Below are 17,533 nucleotides of genomic sequence, written 5' to 3'. Positions count from 1 at the left end.
ACTATTTTCGTTGTGTTTGGTGAAAATAGTGTTCTCGAAATTAATTTTCGGCAGGGAATAACTTTCTGGACTTAACTGCTGGCTGTACCGTAAGCACTGGCCGAGTCTGAACTCTCACTCAAGTGTGTACTGGTCCATTGTGTAATTGGGTGCACAAGAATGTACAGACTGCTACGTTTTCACGGAAACTCGACAAGCAAACAGCCTTTGCATATTCTATGCAGTATGCAGTCAAGTTACTTTTATCGAACTAATACAATGTTTTGGGGGCTTTGTTGGAAATGTGGTGACATATAGTAGTATCATCAATTATTTTATTTTATTTTTTATTTTGTTTTTGTTTGTGTCACACTAGATCAACAGCCAAACTTGAGGGGTTCCAGAACCATATTCTGATGCATACAAGCATTCATGCACCGTTTAAATACATCACCGACCTGCAAGAAAAATAAATATCAACGGGAGAGTCAGCAGCCAAATTGGAGTGCCCCGAATGAGGACACTTCGGATGGAGGACCCCAGAAGGCTTCGGTGTTGTACCACCAATATCTCCACCTACCATATCTGAGCTGCAACAAACTGAAGTCAGCCGACGTCTTGGTATGTCATTTACATATGGACGGTTTTACACACTACATTAACTTTTTGTGTGAAGCAATACGGAATGGTCACATGTACAAGCACCACTTGTTTTACACAGGACCTGCTGACCAGGTGTCTGAAGCCATGGAGTGACTCCTCCCTCATTTCCTCAGCAAGCCTTTGAAGAATATGATATCATCGTTGGTGGGAACATGCCCTTACTCCATAACATGTACTTGTGCAGTCAAGGAGCATGTCAAACTTAATAAAACCAGCAAACATTGAAGTGACTTCATTATTACTGCAGTCTGTTCACACAATCAATGGACAACCCTTCCTTAGTTTTGCCCCAGTAACATCATAGCTTATGCGAAAAGTAGCGTTACAGATCATACTATGTGTTCGGGAGAGTTTGAGGAATGTTGCAATGTTAATGGGGGACAATGTCAGCAAAACAAAAAACAAAAAAAAACATCATGGTATTGAGGTAATCAGATATTTTAGCTGTGTACAACACATACCTGCTCTGTAACACTACTTTTGGCCCAAACCTGTATGTCTATTTTCCATATATTGAAATGCACAGCGTGTTGGTAAATTTCTGGACCAACTGCAATTCATGTATCTCATTCTAACAGCATTTTTTGTTTTTAAGTTAATATGTTCATTTCATGTAGACTTTTATTTTACTTTATTTTATTTATTCATTTTCATGTACTGTACCTTACATTCATTGGCCAATGAAGAATTCCTTATCATTGCAAGCATTTATAATAATTCTCCAGGCTTTTGATGTTTAACATTTCTGGACATGTAAAATTGTGTTAGGTTAGGTGTCGAATGAACACTGCATGTTGACGCCAAAGGAAATAGTATTTTTTAGTTATTCAAAATGTACAAATTAACACACAACAACAATATACAAGTTATACAAACTATAACAAACCAGTGTCATACATGGAGTAATTATATGCCAGGTAAAAAACCTTTGTATTGTCCTTGAGGATCTGGGAAAGTGTCACTTATTTGCCACAAGTCCACCAAGGTACTGCAGTCTGGGATCCAGGTACAGGAAATCATGGTGGTGCTGATGTGCCAGCAATGTGTCAAAAAGTATTTCTTGGTGTCAGTTGTAAGGGAAATCGGTCCAATTAATTATTAAATCAATAATTGTTAATTATTAAATTAATAATCAATTGGCTCATTAATTGAAGGAGACTCAAACTTAATATTCAAATTAAGTTGAGCTTGCCTGCGGAGCACCACATCTCTTTTTGATAATTTTATCAGGATAACAGATGAGAACCTCGTTGAATCAGTCATTAAAATGAAGGTTGTGCCCTTACTACAATTTTGTGAGTTCTTTGTTCAGCTTAGAGGTCACTATAAATTGTTGAAACACACACACAGTAAACCAGGGGTTGAGTTTTGTGCACGTTTATTCTCTAACCTAGGTGGGATAGTCTACTTAGAATTTAAAGAAGCAAAACTAACTACTATGATAGGCAATGAAACGAGAACTAAAATAATAAAAATAATCAAAGGAGAAGAAAAGAAGAAAAAAAGAAACGGTCTTAGCCAAGGTGATAGATTTCTTAAATCAAACCAACATGGGACCCACAATCAACCTAGTTTGCACCAATTTGTACTAGGGCAAAGGCCTGCAAAGTTGCACTTACAGATGGGGTTGGTCTGAGAAGCAGGACCCTGGATGGAGACTCGCCAAGCCCGTTTGAAGATAGAATGGAGAAGGTTCAGTTCAGGAGAGGGAGAGAGAGGTCGTCCGGCTGGCCAACTGAGCGTCACGGGGTCAACCTGCTGGCTGGGAAGCGGCCCTCTTGGTTGAGGCCTCGGTGCTTGGGAAAAGCACCATCCGTTGAGCCTTTGCAGGGACTAAAAGCAGCGTGTTTCGCTGCGCCTGTCGCTACACGCGATGGCTTCTGTGCGTTGCCGTGTGCTGGAGGTTAAGCTAGCTGGGCTAGCCCTTTGTCTGGCAGCCGCGCCGATGGAGACCAGGAAGGAGCCAAGGAGCAGCGAAGAAGCGGGAGCCAAAGAGCAGAGGAGAAGAGAGAGAGCAGCACGCAGGGAGCGTGCTTTTAAATTGGGAAGGCGGCGGCCTCCACACCAGGGGGGCCGGTTGAGACCACAGTGGAAAGTTACCAGCTGGGGGAGGTTTTTGGTTGACTAATCAGATTGAATCTGGATCCCATGTGTGTTAAGATTCTAAGGTCAGAATTCAACCAATGCAACACGTACAATTGAATACCTCAAATAAAATGTTACCTAGCTTACACTGTTAAAACGTGCATACACATGAAAGTTTAGTGGAGAATCTGCCACTGCAATGGAACATTTTCATGACATTTCATGGAGTCAACATTTCACAAATGGCAAACATAACATTTCATAATTCATTGTTCTGTTGCAAAATAAGAAAGTCAAGTTTCTAAGAAGGCTTTTACTGTCCTGATTTGTGTGTGTGTGCGCGTGCGCGTGTCAGTCAGAGCATGTGTGGCTGTTTGTGGGGGATGTTTTTGTGCTCCCCACCCCCCACAGTGGCATGTTCAGGCCACAGGAGCTCAATTCCTTTGGAACTGAGGTTGCAAAAAGTTACAACCGGCCGATAATCGTTACAGATCCTCCCTTTGGCGATGGAAACGTTCTTCGACAGAACGTTTCGGTCGGCACTTCTAGACGTGGCATCGGCAGGTGGACAGGTGAAGCACAACAATGCAGTTACCAGAGTACAAAGTTGGTGCAAACCCACCCCTCCCCTCCCTTTGCTAAAGCTAGACTCGGCAGTTGGCTATGATGTTACCTTTCCCTCTAGGTCTACACTACGTGTCGTGTATAGAGTGGAAGGGGAAAGTAACAGACGCAACAGGAGAAGAACACGAGAGTGAAAAATAGAAGTCCAATAGTTGTCTAAAGGCCTGTGTAGGAATGTCATGTCAATGTGACTGAAAGGGGGCACTTTCGGTTCTTACTATGACTTTGGGTCTTTCTAGGGCAAAAGAAAGCTGTATTAAGGGAGCATGCAGGCTGAGAAGGCATTCTCACAACTGAGCTGTTGATGTATCAAACAGATTAGTGCAGCATGTCAAGTCTCAGCGCGGTCACACCTTGCGTGTGAGCGTGCTCTGGTTGGGACACCGAGAAGAAACAAAGTTTTGTGGTTAGTTTGGTTCAGCTTAGCGTGATGCTAGGCAGATTGAGGACTAGCGTAGTCCTTTTGGTTGTTTTGTCGGGAGACGGTAGATTGGTAATTTGTTTGCTACGCGTTGTTAGGCAAAAGGAATCTCGGTCGTGACTCGCGTGTTTCGCCATTTTCAAGTTAACGGTGTTTGGACTAACAGCGTTAGCAGTTAAGGTTCTTATTTTAAATAAGAAGCTAATAAAAGCAGTAGCTAAAAGCACATTTCTTACCAATCGTTTTAGTCGTTTGGGGAGTCTGCTGAAGTTCATTTGAGTCACTGTACACTTTCTAGGATGTTTGTTTATGCACATGGCGTCATAAGTATGAGTGCGGGTGTGCGAATGGGTGAAGCGCAATTTGAATTGGCTATTCAATGGCGTTGCGGCAGTTAGGTTTAGCGCTAGCCATTTTAAATATGTAATCAGCGCAGTCATACACAACAGCAGCAAAAATGTGTTAGCCATTAGGCGCCAGGGTGTCTGAAACCACTGTTTGGGAAGGGACCGTTTCGGTCCTGCATCAGTTGGAAAGGCAAATGCACCCATAGGTGCCTGATGGGTGGGAGCTAAAAGCTCCAAGTCATCTTGAGGATGAACCACAGGAAGAATCACAAGTGTATCTTGTACCTGCTGATGATGGTCAACAAAGATGGGCGAGGTTCGTCCCTCAATTGTAACCAAGGAAGTGAGGTCATGGAGGTTGGACCTGATTGGCTGGTCCAGTCCTGTTGTGATGACCTCCCTTTGACAGCTATGTGTCATGTCATGGGCGTATGATGTCATGACCCCCCCTTCGGCTACGTGGAGCCACGAACGGCAGAGATGTGCGGTCCACGGAGGAGCAAGAAGAAAGCCCATGACAGGAAGCAAAAGGTGACCCCCAAAAGCGAATGTCTTGGCATGAACAGGTGAGCCGTCGACAGGCGAACGAGGAAGGCACGCGGCGGCGGTGAGCCACACAATGAGCAAAAGCAAGAGAAGAACAATGGACTGCAAGTTCATTGAAATCAGATAAGTGTTGTTGAGCACAAAGGCTGACAACGTGTGGCCCAAAAGAAGTACTGCACGCGCGAAAGCGGGGGCAGTGAATGGCAGGACAGTGGTGTGCACCATCTGCATTGCAAGGGTGGGCAGGGTGGGTAACAAATTGCTCAGAAGCAGATTGCAAAGAACAACCACTGTGTTGTTTGGGTTGTTCGATGACAATTTCAAGTGCGATTTCAAGTTCAAAGTCCGCGGTGAAGCTGAATGGTTTGCTTCAAAAGTGAGGACAACGGCCTCAATTTGTGTCATGCGTAGCTCAGAGGTGCAATCCAAGTCGCGTTCCGTAAGGTGGCAGAGTTGCACACCCTGAGTGGGATGTTCAACTTGGCCGAGGGGAGAGCTGGTGTTGCGAAGGTGACCTCCTGAGGGCATCTCGGGGACAACAGGCATGGTCCCCCCTTGAGTTGGGTGAGAGTCCTGGTGTGAGTTTTGTACACTCAGAACAGGTTCACAAGAAGTCTCTGTTAGGCTTACCGCATAACAATTGGCAGTTTTGGTCAGCGGTGCTGCAGGCAGAGGCTGCCGCACCTGTGACCAGATTTTGCGTCGGTCGTAATCTATCAGGGGCTTGAAGCGGCCCAGCAGATCTTGACCAATGAGGAGCGGGACTGATTCCACAGCAGACACGTACACAGGGTGGACCAATTTGTGTGGTCCAATCGTCCAGTGTAACGTTGCCATGGAGTCCAGATGGGTGTTAGTCAGTGCAAATGCACCGATCTCCAATGAGCAGTGGTTGACGCGGAGCGTCCGGCCACTGTTCTTCAGCATGGCTTGAAGTTGGTTGAAGAGCGTGTTGGACATTACTGTAATGTCAGCGCCAGGATCAACCAAAGCGTCATAGTCTAATGTTTGTTCAAGTGTCGTCCTCAAATAGAACTTACGTGATGCACCTTTAATCTTGAGGTTACCTAAGAGCTGTTTGAATGGTTGATTCGACTCGGTAACAGGTGCACTGGCAGAAGGCAAAGAAGGTGCTGGATCCAGTTGGACTGAAAGAACGGTGTTGTCCGACACCTCTGGCTCATTGATGGCTGTCGGCTGACTGTCGTTGGACAATTTGCGCAGCCCATCAAGAACTTTTGTCCAGATGTTGCTGTCAATTGAGGAGTCACCTGACGTGGATGGGGGCTCCTGAGGACTATTTGTGCGGGGAGGTTTCTTTTTGCGAGGTTTTGTTTTCGCAAAGGGTTTCTCCCGTCCACAACCACGGCTGGAGCTATGACTCAACCGCGCAGGTGCACTGCGGCCGTACTGGTGCTGCTGATGAGAACCATTTTGAGGCCGTTGTGCAGGATTTGATGGGGAAGCGGCGATGTCATCGTCGCTTTGCTGTGATTCGGACTGTCGTTCGACCTCGTCTGAACCACCTGCAACATGGTAAACAGAGGATTCCACTGATTTAGCAGCGTTTTCGCGTAAAAACACAAAGGCCTTGGATGCAAGTTCGCGTAGCTCTAGGCTACTTAGCGTGCGAGGACAAGTTGTCACACCCAAGAGGCGGCTTGTGTTTGGGTGGAGGTTGTTCAAAAATAGTGTTTTGAATTCTACCTGTTCTTCCATGTTGGGTTCGTTACGATGCCCAAAGTATGCCTTGCGCAGGCGACTATAATACAGGCTGGGTGATTCCTTTCGGCCTTGTTTTACTGACCAGGCAGCAAGAAAGCTCATTGCTGATACTGGGCCATCAAATTCACGAGACAATGCGTGACACAGTGCTCGATAATCATTCAAGATGTGGATCGGCTGGCGGTCGATCCAATCACTTACTTCTCGAGTGGACGTCAATTTCATGAGGTAAATCTTGTCTTCCGTTGTTGCCTGTGGGAATCTCCTCAAATGAAAATCAAGGTCTTTGAGGTACACAGAAGTATTATCAGAGCAATCTTGTTTTGGCTGAAATTTCTGAATGTGCTTGGCAATCGTGTCTAACTCTTTTGTAGACATGCCTGGTTGCGCCACATGATGAGGCGAAGAAGCATCTGCTTGTTGAGCAGGAGAAGGAAGGTTGGCAGCAACTGGAGACGCACAAGAAGGCGTGGCGCCTAGCGGGGGTGCAGAAACAAGAAGTGTGCTTCTTGGTGGAAGCACAGAGACAGGTGAGCTTGCTCCTCTCAGTGACACTGCAGAGGGAGGGGGCCCCCGTGTGTGTTGAGCGGCAATTGGAGAAGTGCTTGCCATGGAGCGAGTGGGAACCGGAAGTGGCACAGGTGGCTGAGAAGCAGGTCCAAGATTTGCAGAGGAAGTCTGCAGCACATCAGACAACGTGGCAGCGTCTGAAAAAGGAACAGGTGCGTGCACCACAAGTGGATCAAAATGCAAAGGAGAGTTCACCTGAGACAGGTCCTGAACGGGGACCTCCAAAGCAGTGGTTTGGGACGGTGTCAATGGACACCTGGTGTTACCTTGTGGGACTTGCTGCAATTTTGATTCAGCCTGGGATGACTCGTCATCCCGGCCAGTGTTGAAGGATGGATGCTGCAATCGCCGGAGTTTTTCTTCCATTGCCATCAACTGAGATTTCAAGCGAAACGTCTGCCTTTTTCCTTCAATGCGTTCATTTTTCAAAAGTCTAATCTTTTGAGTTAATTCCGCAATTTCATCATTCGCGAGAGCTAGCAAGTACTTGTCAAATTCATGCTCAGTTTGGAGATCAATCCAATGGGCTTCAGTGGGCTGATTTGATAGTTCTACAATGCATTCTTTTAGCTCACGAATTTCAGATGTGGCATTATGCCAATTTTGTTCATGCGTGCGGGCAGTTTGTGTACTCACTTTAAGTTGCTGTGTCAATTTTGTAACTTGGTTTCCCAAGTCCACGCGGTCAGATTCATGCAACCATGCTTCCAACTCGGTTAGCTTGCTGCTAACTTGGGCGTGAATTTGCTGTTCTGCTGTAAGAACGCTTTTCACTTGTTCAAGCTCATGGTCACTCAATTTCCACCTAGCCACTAAATTCACCATTAGTCGGCTGAGGATTTGTGCCATATCTTCGTGGGTTAACGACCCTTGTTGAGCGTCGCAAACGAGTTGCGCAATGTTGGTGTCAAGAATCTCTGCGCTAGCGCTGGCTGTCGCGTCGGCATAGCCTGGAATGAGATTGTTAGTCACGGTCGCAAGGGCATTTTCCAAAGCATCCATTGCTAAAAGTAGCGTTATGATATCAAAGGTATGCGTAAGCTCACTTTACTCAATTTGGAAGGACTAATTGTTAGCCAATTAGACAATGCTGAAAATGCTTAAAGATTAGCTTTTTAGGCTCAATTAGTTGATTCAAAATGTTTTACCAAAATTATTAAGGCACAGATTAAAGGATGGTATCCAAATATGTTACCAATTATTTTAAATGGCAATGCATTAAATAATTGAGGACCCTCAACAAAGTATTGTGTTAAGCAATTTAGTCTGCTAAATTACTATTAACCACAGCATACATTTGAGGTTACAGGTTTTAGGAAACAAAAGTCTACTAAGGACAGTCACATTAAATTAAAATTACATTTAATTCAATAGAGGTTTCCAAGAGTGCCTAAAAATTGGGTAAACACTTTTACTACAACGAGAAAAGCTATACACTACTGGTTGAGTGTTGCTTTTAATTAAAACAAAATTAAGTACTTGAAAATGGTGGTTAATTATTTAAGCAAACTCTTTGGTAAGTCAATAATTAAAGTTATCAAGCGTTTTAATTTTGTTAGCAAAAGTTCCTCGACTGCGGTACCGTGAATAGCCACAGGAGGACGCCGTCGGCGTTTAAAACGCAACGAGGCTCCTGTGTGTAGTATAGAGTCGTACTTTTGTTCGATCAATAAAGTTTTATGACTTTACCGCATAGACAAAACAACTCCGTCGCTCGTAAGTGACACAGAATGTGTCTTAAAACGAGTGTTTAAATACCTTGCACAAGTTTTAAAATCGTAGCACTTGGCAAGCAAAGTTGTTAGCAAGACGCAGCTAACGTAAACTTTGTCAATGAATGGCACGTCACCGGAAGTTGCGCGTGCGTATGTCGCCAGCTGTCAATCTGTCAAACACGTTAAATTCACTCCTTACGGATAATCGCGCGTGTTGTTATGCGCGGCACTGACGCCGAATTATCAAGAAGACACTAATAATTATAATTTAAATAAATCAAGGAGCGGAAACCACGGAAACGTTTTAATTCCCACGGATTTATATCGCGATACAGGATACTTCCTGTAAGGACTCGTGTCGAGGGGAAAGGGAAAAACTACTACTTACTGTAAGACGGTGTTAATTCATTAAACACGACGGAATTAATGAAGATTAAAAAGTGCAAAACGTACAAAAATATTAACCCTAAACTCAATGTTAACACTTAGTGAAACAGGAGTAGGAAAAATATTATAATGTAACGTTTAAGAGTGGCGAAGACACGTGATGTTAAATTGTCTTAAATCCAGTAAGAATCATAGGTTAGGACGGTACAGTAGTAATTTAAATCCCTCGATTAGTTTCAAATCACGGTAACTTGATTATTTAAATTATAAAGTGCTTTGAATGCGATGTTGAAGAAGGCAGACAGTAGGCTCACGGGGGGGAGGGGGGCTGTGATGTGTCCCTCTTCACACGTGAGTTGCTAGAAAGCAGGAGTCAACTATACTAGCTGTAGTTTGGCAGCTGGCCGTGTAGCAATATAAGTATTAAGCAAACAGTACACTCTAGTGTTAATCAGATGGAAATCTAATTTCAACAATTTAAGCGAACTGTATAACTAGTTGTTCAGTGCTACAATTTGGCAGAGACTGGGCTCTCAGTGGGGGGTCACGTGGAGAGACGTGATCCTCTTGGAGCCACAGTCAAATGAGGAGCGACTTGGAAGTCTGGCCGTTGGGCCCGCCCCTCAAATTAGTTTATTGGTCGACTGGTTTCAAGGGGTGGTTACCTGAATCCCAGTTAAGTTAAGGATACGCCTCCAAAGATGGCGGATCTTAACACATGTGTTTTACACAAAAGGCTAGCAGTTTTAGCACCATGTGCTTTACGCTAAACCCAACAAAAGGGAGTCAACTTAACGCCTTGAGAAGTGTGCTGTGACTCAAATGGTGGTCTGAATGCAGAATTTCGTGCACTAGACTATTTCCTCAGCCTAAAGGCTTGTAACGTAATCAGGTAGCTAAGCTGATTGCGCCACGTGAGGTTTGGAATATATTTTTAACCCAATCAGAATTCGTGACGAGTTAGAAAAAACATTCCCAGGCCTAAAAAGTTTTGCATGCAATAGAAAAAATGTGATCGTTACTCTTCCACTTTTGTGTGTGTAACATTCACATAGTCGACAAATTCATTCTCTTCTCAATAACTAGTCGCTAGACTGTTATTTAGTGCTTCAAATACACTGCTTTTATACAGCGGATTGGCTCTGGCATAAAGTTTTAGTTAGGTTGCTATGGAAACGAGCTGAAATTTTCCCAGAAGAACACGCTGCACTAAGCTGTTTTTGGATTGTTACATGTGTGTGTTTCACAAAATATGTAACATAAATTGGCCTCACTCGGGGCACCATTATGTAAGGGAAATCGGTCCAATTAATTATTAAATCAATAATTGTTAATTATTAAATTAATAATCAATTGGCTCATTAATTGAAGGAGACTCAAACTTAATATTCAAATTAAGTTGAGCTTGCCTGCGGAGCACCACATCTCTTTTTGATAATTTTATCAGGATAACAGATGAGAACCTCGTTGAATCAGTCATTAAAATGAAGGTTGTGCCCTTACTACAATTTTGTGAGTTCTTTGTTCAGCTTAGAGGTCACTATAAATTGTTGAAACACACACACAGTAAACCAGGGGTTGAGTTTTGTGCACGTTTATTCTCTAACCTAGGTGGGATAGTCTACTTAGAATTTAAAGAAGCAAAACTAACTACTATGATAGGCAATGAAACGAGAACTAAAATAATAAAAATAATCAAAGGAGAAGAAAAGAAGAAAAAAAGAAACGGTCTTAGCCAAGGTGATAGATTTCTTAAATCAAACCAACATGGGACCCACAATCAACCTAGTTTGCACCAATTTGTACTAGGGCAAAGGCCTGCAAAGTTACAACCGGCCGATAATCGTTACACAGTCTATCAGCTGGACTTGGATATCTTCATGTTCCTCCATGGTCATTTCCTGTACGAGTCTCTGCAAGAAGGTAACAATTGTGTGTCAGATGAGGTACCAAACAATGAACTGAAAGTCACTGAGCCAATGAAGTACATTATTACATGAGCAAGACTATTTGTGAAAGCCATGTAAATTCCTGCACATCGAAGTACAAGGAAGCTGTTGTACCTTCAATCAAAACTAATTAAGTTGTTTAGTGATATTTATTAGGTAAAATTGTTCAACATGGTGACAAATCGATATCTGAGTAAAGGGTTTCAAATGTTTTTGTAAGCAGCACTTTTCTGAGTGGTTAGTAGCAACAAGACACGGGGGGAGATTTACGAGTCTGAGTTGCAGATGTGTAGTTCAGTTAACACCATTATTTTGTTCGATATACTAAACTTATCAGCAAACGATGTAATCTAAATACCACAAGCAAAGGTATGTTTTGAGCCATTCACATGCATACTCGAATGGATTATTTTTCCATGCTGACATAATTGTACGTTACCAGACACCGCGTTCCCCTCCGCGTTCTCTTCCTCGTCATCTCCCTCGCCCTCTTTGAGATGGTCCAAATGTCTATAAAACATATAACATAACTGTGTGTTCTCTGTTGCATGGTTTAGTTGCACTAACAAATATGAACATAGATAGCCATTAGCATTAGCTGACGTACAGTATTACCAAACAATGCCACAAAAATATTAATTCTGAAATTAAACGACTAAATCACAAATTTAAGGATCTGTACACTATGTCTAACAAATGCAATTCACTTACGTCATCACTCGAGGGAATACCAGAAGTCGTTTGCGCTTCTGTTCTGGTGAAATCGGTGGTAGGCTGGCGAAGTATGGTCTCTCTGGGACACCGTAGTTCGTGTGCTTAAAATCATTGCATTCTCTTGTTTTACCGATAGATGGCGGTCGTGAGCTACACACTGGGGCTTTAATGAATAAAATTGTCAGTTTTTCGTTGCGGCAAATGGGAAGTGAAGCGCACTGCACCATGTTTATCTCGACGGGCGGACCCACATTTGTGTACATCAGTTAGCGTTCGAATATTGTCCTCGGCTAAAGCGGTGGTCCGGAGTTTTAGCTGAGTGGTGAAGTGATGAGCTGCCTCACAGGAGGCGATGGGCACGAACCCCAATTTGTTTGCGGAGCAAAAAATGCGCTTAAAACATTGTGTCTGTCATAATCATTTTTGTCAAGTAATTTTTGTTTCTAACAATACAGAGGAGGCATGTATTAAAATAGTTTGAATGTATAGCATCTTGGAGTAAACAAGATTAGATTAGAATACGGTCACCCTAGGATATGTTTTACACTCGCCTGCCGACACACACATTTGTAATTGGTGTGTATGTTTCAATTTATGACTGCCTGCCTACCCAAGCCTAGAGCTCACTGCACGTCATTGCTACTCGTAATTGCATATCATGAAAATACACTCCCAGCTCAGTGGGCTAGTGGTAGAGTGTCTACTAAGGACTTTTTAAATGACTTTGCAAATCTTTTTGCTAAAATCATGCTGAAATATGATCGTATCCTCTTTATGGGGGACTTTAATATTCATGTGTGCTGTCCGGAAAAAACAAAGTTGAGCTGAAATAAAGATATGACATGAGTACTGTTTAACCGAGTTCGTCACTTAGTCTTCTTGCCCCGTGCGCTGATTCGCTAGCTAACAGCCAGTCACAGTGATCAAATGCCCCGACACCCGACGCCGATTCAACATGTCGAATTTGCTGGAAACGCCCCCCAGACGCACTCCAACTCGATCCAACGTTCCGACAGTAATTTATATACTGATCAGACGCCGCGTGCCGTCGACCCAACGCTGTCCGACTCCCGACGTCGGATTGGTGTATCTAGGCCTTAACATCTATCTCAACAATAGCCATCTCAACCCAACCAGTCAAAGCAGACGACCATCACACAGTCTCACTTCTGTTTGACATTTCTTACAATACAGTATTACTGTACTGTATATTGGAACAAGAAGGCGAGTACGCTGGCAGATTTTGGTTAGCTCAGACAAGCTAACCCCCTTGGTCTCTGTTTCGTGCAAACTGTAAAACATCTGAGTATTCAGCGCTGCAGTATGAGTTCTATTTGTTTTATTTATTTATTTATTTTTAATAATTATTGTAATCAAAATCATTATCAATATAACTCACCAACCACAGCCTTAGCTGTTCGCTCATGGAAGGACCAGGCCAGAGAGAGAGCTTCAACAAAGTGTTCCTGCTTCAACAAACAGTCAATCCGCTGAAAACAGAGACAAAATTAATTAAGTGTACAACTTGGAATACTAAAGAATAATCACAGACAATAAAGTTAATAAAACTAAGTTACCTCTCTCCAGGTTCTTAGAGTCATAGAATGGGCTGACTGAAAGAAAAGAGAAATGGGTGAAATTAATGGACAATCGTGTTTTACAAAGTATCTCAGAACACCATTTCACTATTTTCGTTAATTAACGTTAATGGAAATCCCAACGACGGGCGGCACGGTGGTCGAGTGATTAGCACGCCCGCCTCCCAGTTCTGAGGACTCCGGTTCGAGTCCAGGCTCCGGCCTTCCTGGGTGGAGTTTGCATGGTCTCCCCGTGCCTGCGTGGGTCTTCTCCGGGTACTCCGGTCTCTTCCCACATTCCAAAGACATGCATGGCAGGTTAATTGGACGCTCCGAATTGTCCCTAGGTGTGCTTGTGAGTGTGGATGGTTGTTTGTCTCTGTGTGCCCTGCGATTGGCTGGCAACCAGTCCAGGGTGTCCCCCGCCTACTGCCCAGAGCCAGCTGAGATGGGCGCCAGCACCCCCCGCGACCCTTGTGAGGAATAAGCGGTCAAGAAAATGGATGGATGGATGGAAATCCCAACGAGTACCACCATCAGTGTTAATTGACGTCAACTACCTTTTTATTTTTTTCAATGGGCAGTGCAAAATCTTGGGCAGCTCTGTTTCTATGAATGAGCCAAAAAAATTAAAACAAAATAAAAGAAAACACCCAATAACTATGGCCAGCAGATGGCAGCATCTCTTTTTAATGGGATAATGACATGACAACATGGCGGATGTGATGTATGGGATTTACTATTGTCCGTTTAGTAGTTGACGGTTGGACGTGTGCGTGTTAAGTTGCCTCTTGGATGAATAAAACAGCGTTTCCTGGAGAACCAAAGATTTCACTTTATTTGATGTACAAACATCATATGGTGTCAGACGTGACGCGGCCAGAAGAACACGGTTACGATGTCTAAGTTTAGTCCACCTGAAGAGTTTAAATTCACCAGCCCTGGGGAATGGCCGGAGTGGAAGCAACGATTTTCGTGCTTTCGGACGGCGACAAAATTGAACAAAGAGGACGGCGAAGTCCAGGTCAGTTCCCTTATTTATGCCATGGGCAATGAAGCTGAAAAAATATTCAGCTCCTTCGAGTTTGAGGTCGGAGAACAGAAAAAGGACTATGACATCGTGTTGAAGAAGTTCGATGGTTACTTCATTCCAAGACGGAACTTAATACATGAACGGGCCTGCTTTTATCAACGAAGCCAGCTAGCCGGTGAGGAGGCAGAAGTCTACATCAGAGCTTTTTATGACTTGGCAGAGAATTTTGAGTTTGGGGATAAGAGAGATGAACACATCTGAGATAAGCTCGTCGTGGGCATCTGAGACAAGGAATTATCACAGAAGTTTCAGCTCACAGCTGACTTGACGCTATCACAAGTCATCCAGCAAGTACGGCAAGCCGAGGAGGTGGCTAAACAAATTAGCCTTCAATCTCAGCCGGTGGACGTTCAAGTGGCGAACATTAATGACAACACTCGACGAGTGAAGCAAGAAAAAAAAGACAGTATGGACCACGAGGTGGACCGCTGGCCAGAAAAATGACAAGAATTGTGGTAGGTGCGGCTCACACCATGAAAAAGGAAGATGTCCTGCTTTCAAAACTATATGCAACAAATGAAATAAAAGAGGGCATTGGGCATGAGTGTGCCACACCAAAGCAGTGAATGAAGTCACGGAGAGCATGGAACAGTTCGAGATTTTGGGGGAAGTCATCAAGGAATCTAACCCAGATAAATGGACTGTGACACTTGAAATAGAAAACGGGCCACTTACCTTTAAAATTGATACAGGGGCTGATGTGACGAATTGAAAACAAATTCAAGGAGCTCGCCACACCCTATAAATTAAGTGCAGCAGAAAAACCATTTGTGGGTCCAGGAGGAAAGCTGAGATGTAGAGAGTGGTTCACAACAAACACAGTATACAGGGGTAAAGAATACATTTTTCGTGTGTATGTGATTGAAGGCAACTGCAGTTGTCTGCTCAGCCGCCTGGAAGCTGTTGCAATGGGTCTTGTTCAGAGAGTAGACCATGTGAAAACAGTTTTTGGAACCAGTGGCCTTTTGAAGACGGAACCTGTGAAAATCATTCTAAATGAGGATGCCCAGCCATATGCAGTCCACTGTGCCAGACGAGTACCACTGCCATTGGTACCATTGGTGAAGAAGGAGTTGCACCGGCTTGAAACGGAAGGCATCATAGAGAAAGTAACACAGCCTACAGAGTGGTGTGCTGCTATGGTTCCAGTACTAAAGCCAAATAAAAAAAGAGGTTCGGTGCTGTGCTGACTTAAGAAGATTGAATCGAGCTGTAAAACGTGAAAAGTGCTACCAACAATCGAGGAAATTATGCCAAGGCTCTCAGGTTCAAGTGTTCACATCGTTGGATGCAGCAAGTGGATTCTATCAGATTCCATTGCATGAAGAGAGTCGTAAGCTAACCACCTTTATCACACCTTTTGGGAGGTACGCCTTCCGAAGACTCCCTTTTGGGATAACAAGTGCACCTGAAATTTTCCAGCGGAAATTGGCAGAGACCCTACAGGGGTTAGAAGGAGCAGAAGTCTACATGGATGACATCCTTGTTCATGGTTAAACAAAGGAGATACATGACAGACGCCTGGAGCAGGTGCTGAAGGTGATTGAGGCAGCCGGTCTCAAGTTAAACAAAGACAAGTGCAAGTTCAAACAACAGCAGATTTGTTTTCTGGGACATGTTTTTGATGATAAAGGGGTCAGACCTGATCCTAGAAAGGTAGCGGGCATAAAAGACTTTCCACAACCTCAGAATGTGTCCGAGCTCAAGCGGTTCCTTGGAATGGTGAACTACATGGCCAAGTTCATCCCAGACTTATCCACCACAGGTCAACCACTGTATGAGCTGCTTAACTCATTTACTCCCAATAACGTGTAAATACATTTTTTAATGTTCTTAGTGTCCCAAAGACGTATTTATACGTGTGTTTTTTTTTATGCTAGAGCATACAGAAGGCTTTGATGCAGCCTCTTAACTGCAAAGAACGGTTTCAGAAATGGTAGTTATTACACAAACGGCCAGCAGGTGGCAGCAGAGCAAAGGAGATCAACCAGGGCCATGTAGAAAAATAGCTCAATTACTCACAAGTTTAAATAGATTTGTGAAAACTGATGAAACTTAGCTCTCTTCTAATGCTAATAGCTGCAAAACGGAAACAGATAGAAACATACTTTTTTTTTCCTGATGAAAGAAGAGACTTTAATCTTTCTTTTGATTGGTTCCATTCTTTTATAGCAATAGAACACAATATTCTGTGGGCCTTGCAAAATCAGTCAAAATCCAGTAAAACAGCCGGGAGCGAACGGGACTGCTTCTGTGAAAATAGCTGGGAGTGAATGAGTTAAAGGGACAGTTGAATGGCTGTGGGGACCAGCACAACAATCTGCGTTCGAGAGACTGAAGAGAGCATTATGATGTATGATGCAACCAGACCCACTGTGGTGTCAGCTGATGCCAGCAGTTATGGACTGGGCACAGTCCTGCTTCAACAGCATGGAGAGGATTGGAAACCCGTCCCATACTGTTCCAGGACACTCAGAGATGCTGAAACGAGGTATGCGCAAATCGAAAAGGAATGTCTTGTCAGTGTGTGGGCATATGAACATTTTGACAAATACTTGTTTGGGATGGATCATTTCAAACTTATCACCGATCACAAGCCCTTAGTACCCCTAATGAACTGCAAAGACTTGGATAATGTTAGCATAAGATGTCAGAGGCTTCTCATGAGACTGATGCGCTTTAATGCAGAAGCTGTATACGACCCGGGAGAGACCTTAGCGGTGGCGGATGCTCTTTCCAGAGGCCAGATTCAAGGTGAAGGAGACGACATGTACATCAAAGATGTGGCAGCTCGCATTGACTTCATCTTGAGACATCTTCCAGCTACCCCACAGAGAATAGGTAAGATAAGAGAACACACTGAAGACGACCCCCAGCTTCAGCTAGTAAGGGAGCTTATTCAGTCAGGGTGGCCTGAGTATGAAAAACAGGTACCTGAGGCAATCAAAGATTTTTACCAAGTGAGGGGGGAGTTCTCAGTGGTCGAGGGGCTAGTTGCTAGGGGAAATCGTATCATTATTCCCAGCATAATGAGAAAGGAGATCATAGACAAGATTCAAGATTGGCGAAATGTAGAGAAAGAGCAAATCGGTCAGTATGGTGGCCAAGAATTTCACAGGACATTGTGAATAAAGTGAC

General features: G+C 43.7%; 1 protein-coding gene across 1 annotated transcript in view; it reads right to left on the bottom strand.

The window, feature by feature from the left end:
- The window catches only part of vps8 (VPS8 subunit of CORVET complex), a 235,614-nt gene that overhangs the window by 141,467 nt on the left and 76,614 nt on the right, over positions 1–17,533 (bottom strand). The window contains exons 16-17 of the mRNA XM_077496349.1: positions 13,303–13,338; positions 13,125–13,215 (exon numbers count right to left, since the gene is read on the bottom strand). Of these exons, the coding sequence (XP_077352475.1) occupies positions 13,125–13,215; positions 13,303–13,338 (127 nt within the window). The remainder of the gene's footprint in view (positions 1–13,124; positions 13,216–13,302; positions 13,339–17,533) is intronic.

The sequence above is a fragment of the Festucalex cinctus genome, chromosome 14 (assembly GCF_051991245.1).
Source record: "Festucalex cinctus isolate MCC-2025b chromosome 14, RoL_Fcin_1.0, whole genome shotgun sequence".
NCBI lineage: Eukaryota > Metazoa > Chordata > Actinopteri > Syngnathiformes > Syngnathidae > Festucalex > Festucalex cinctus.
The sequence above is the reverse complement of the archived record's forward strand: the minus strand, read 5'-3'. Positions and strand labels throughout refer to the sequence as shown.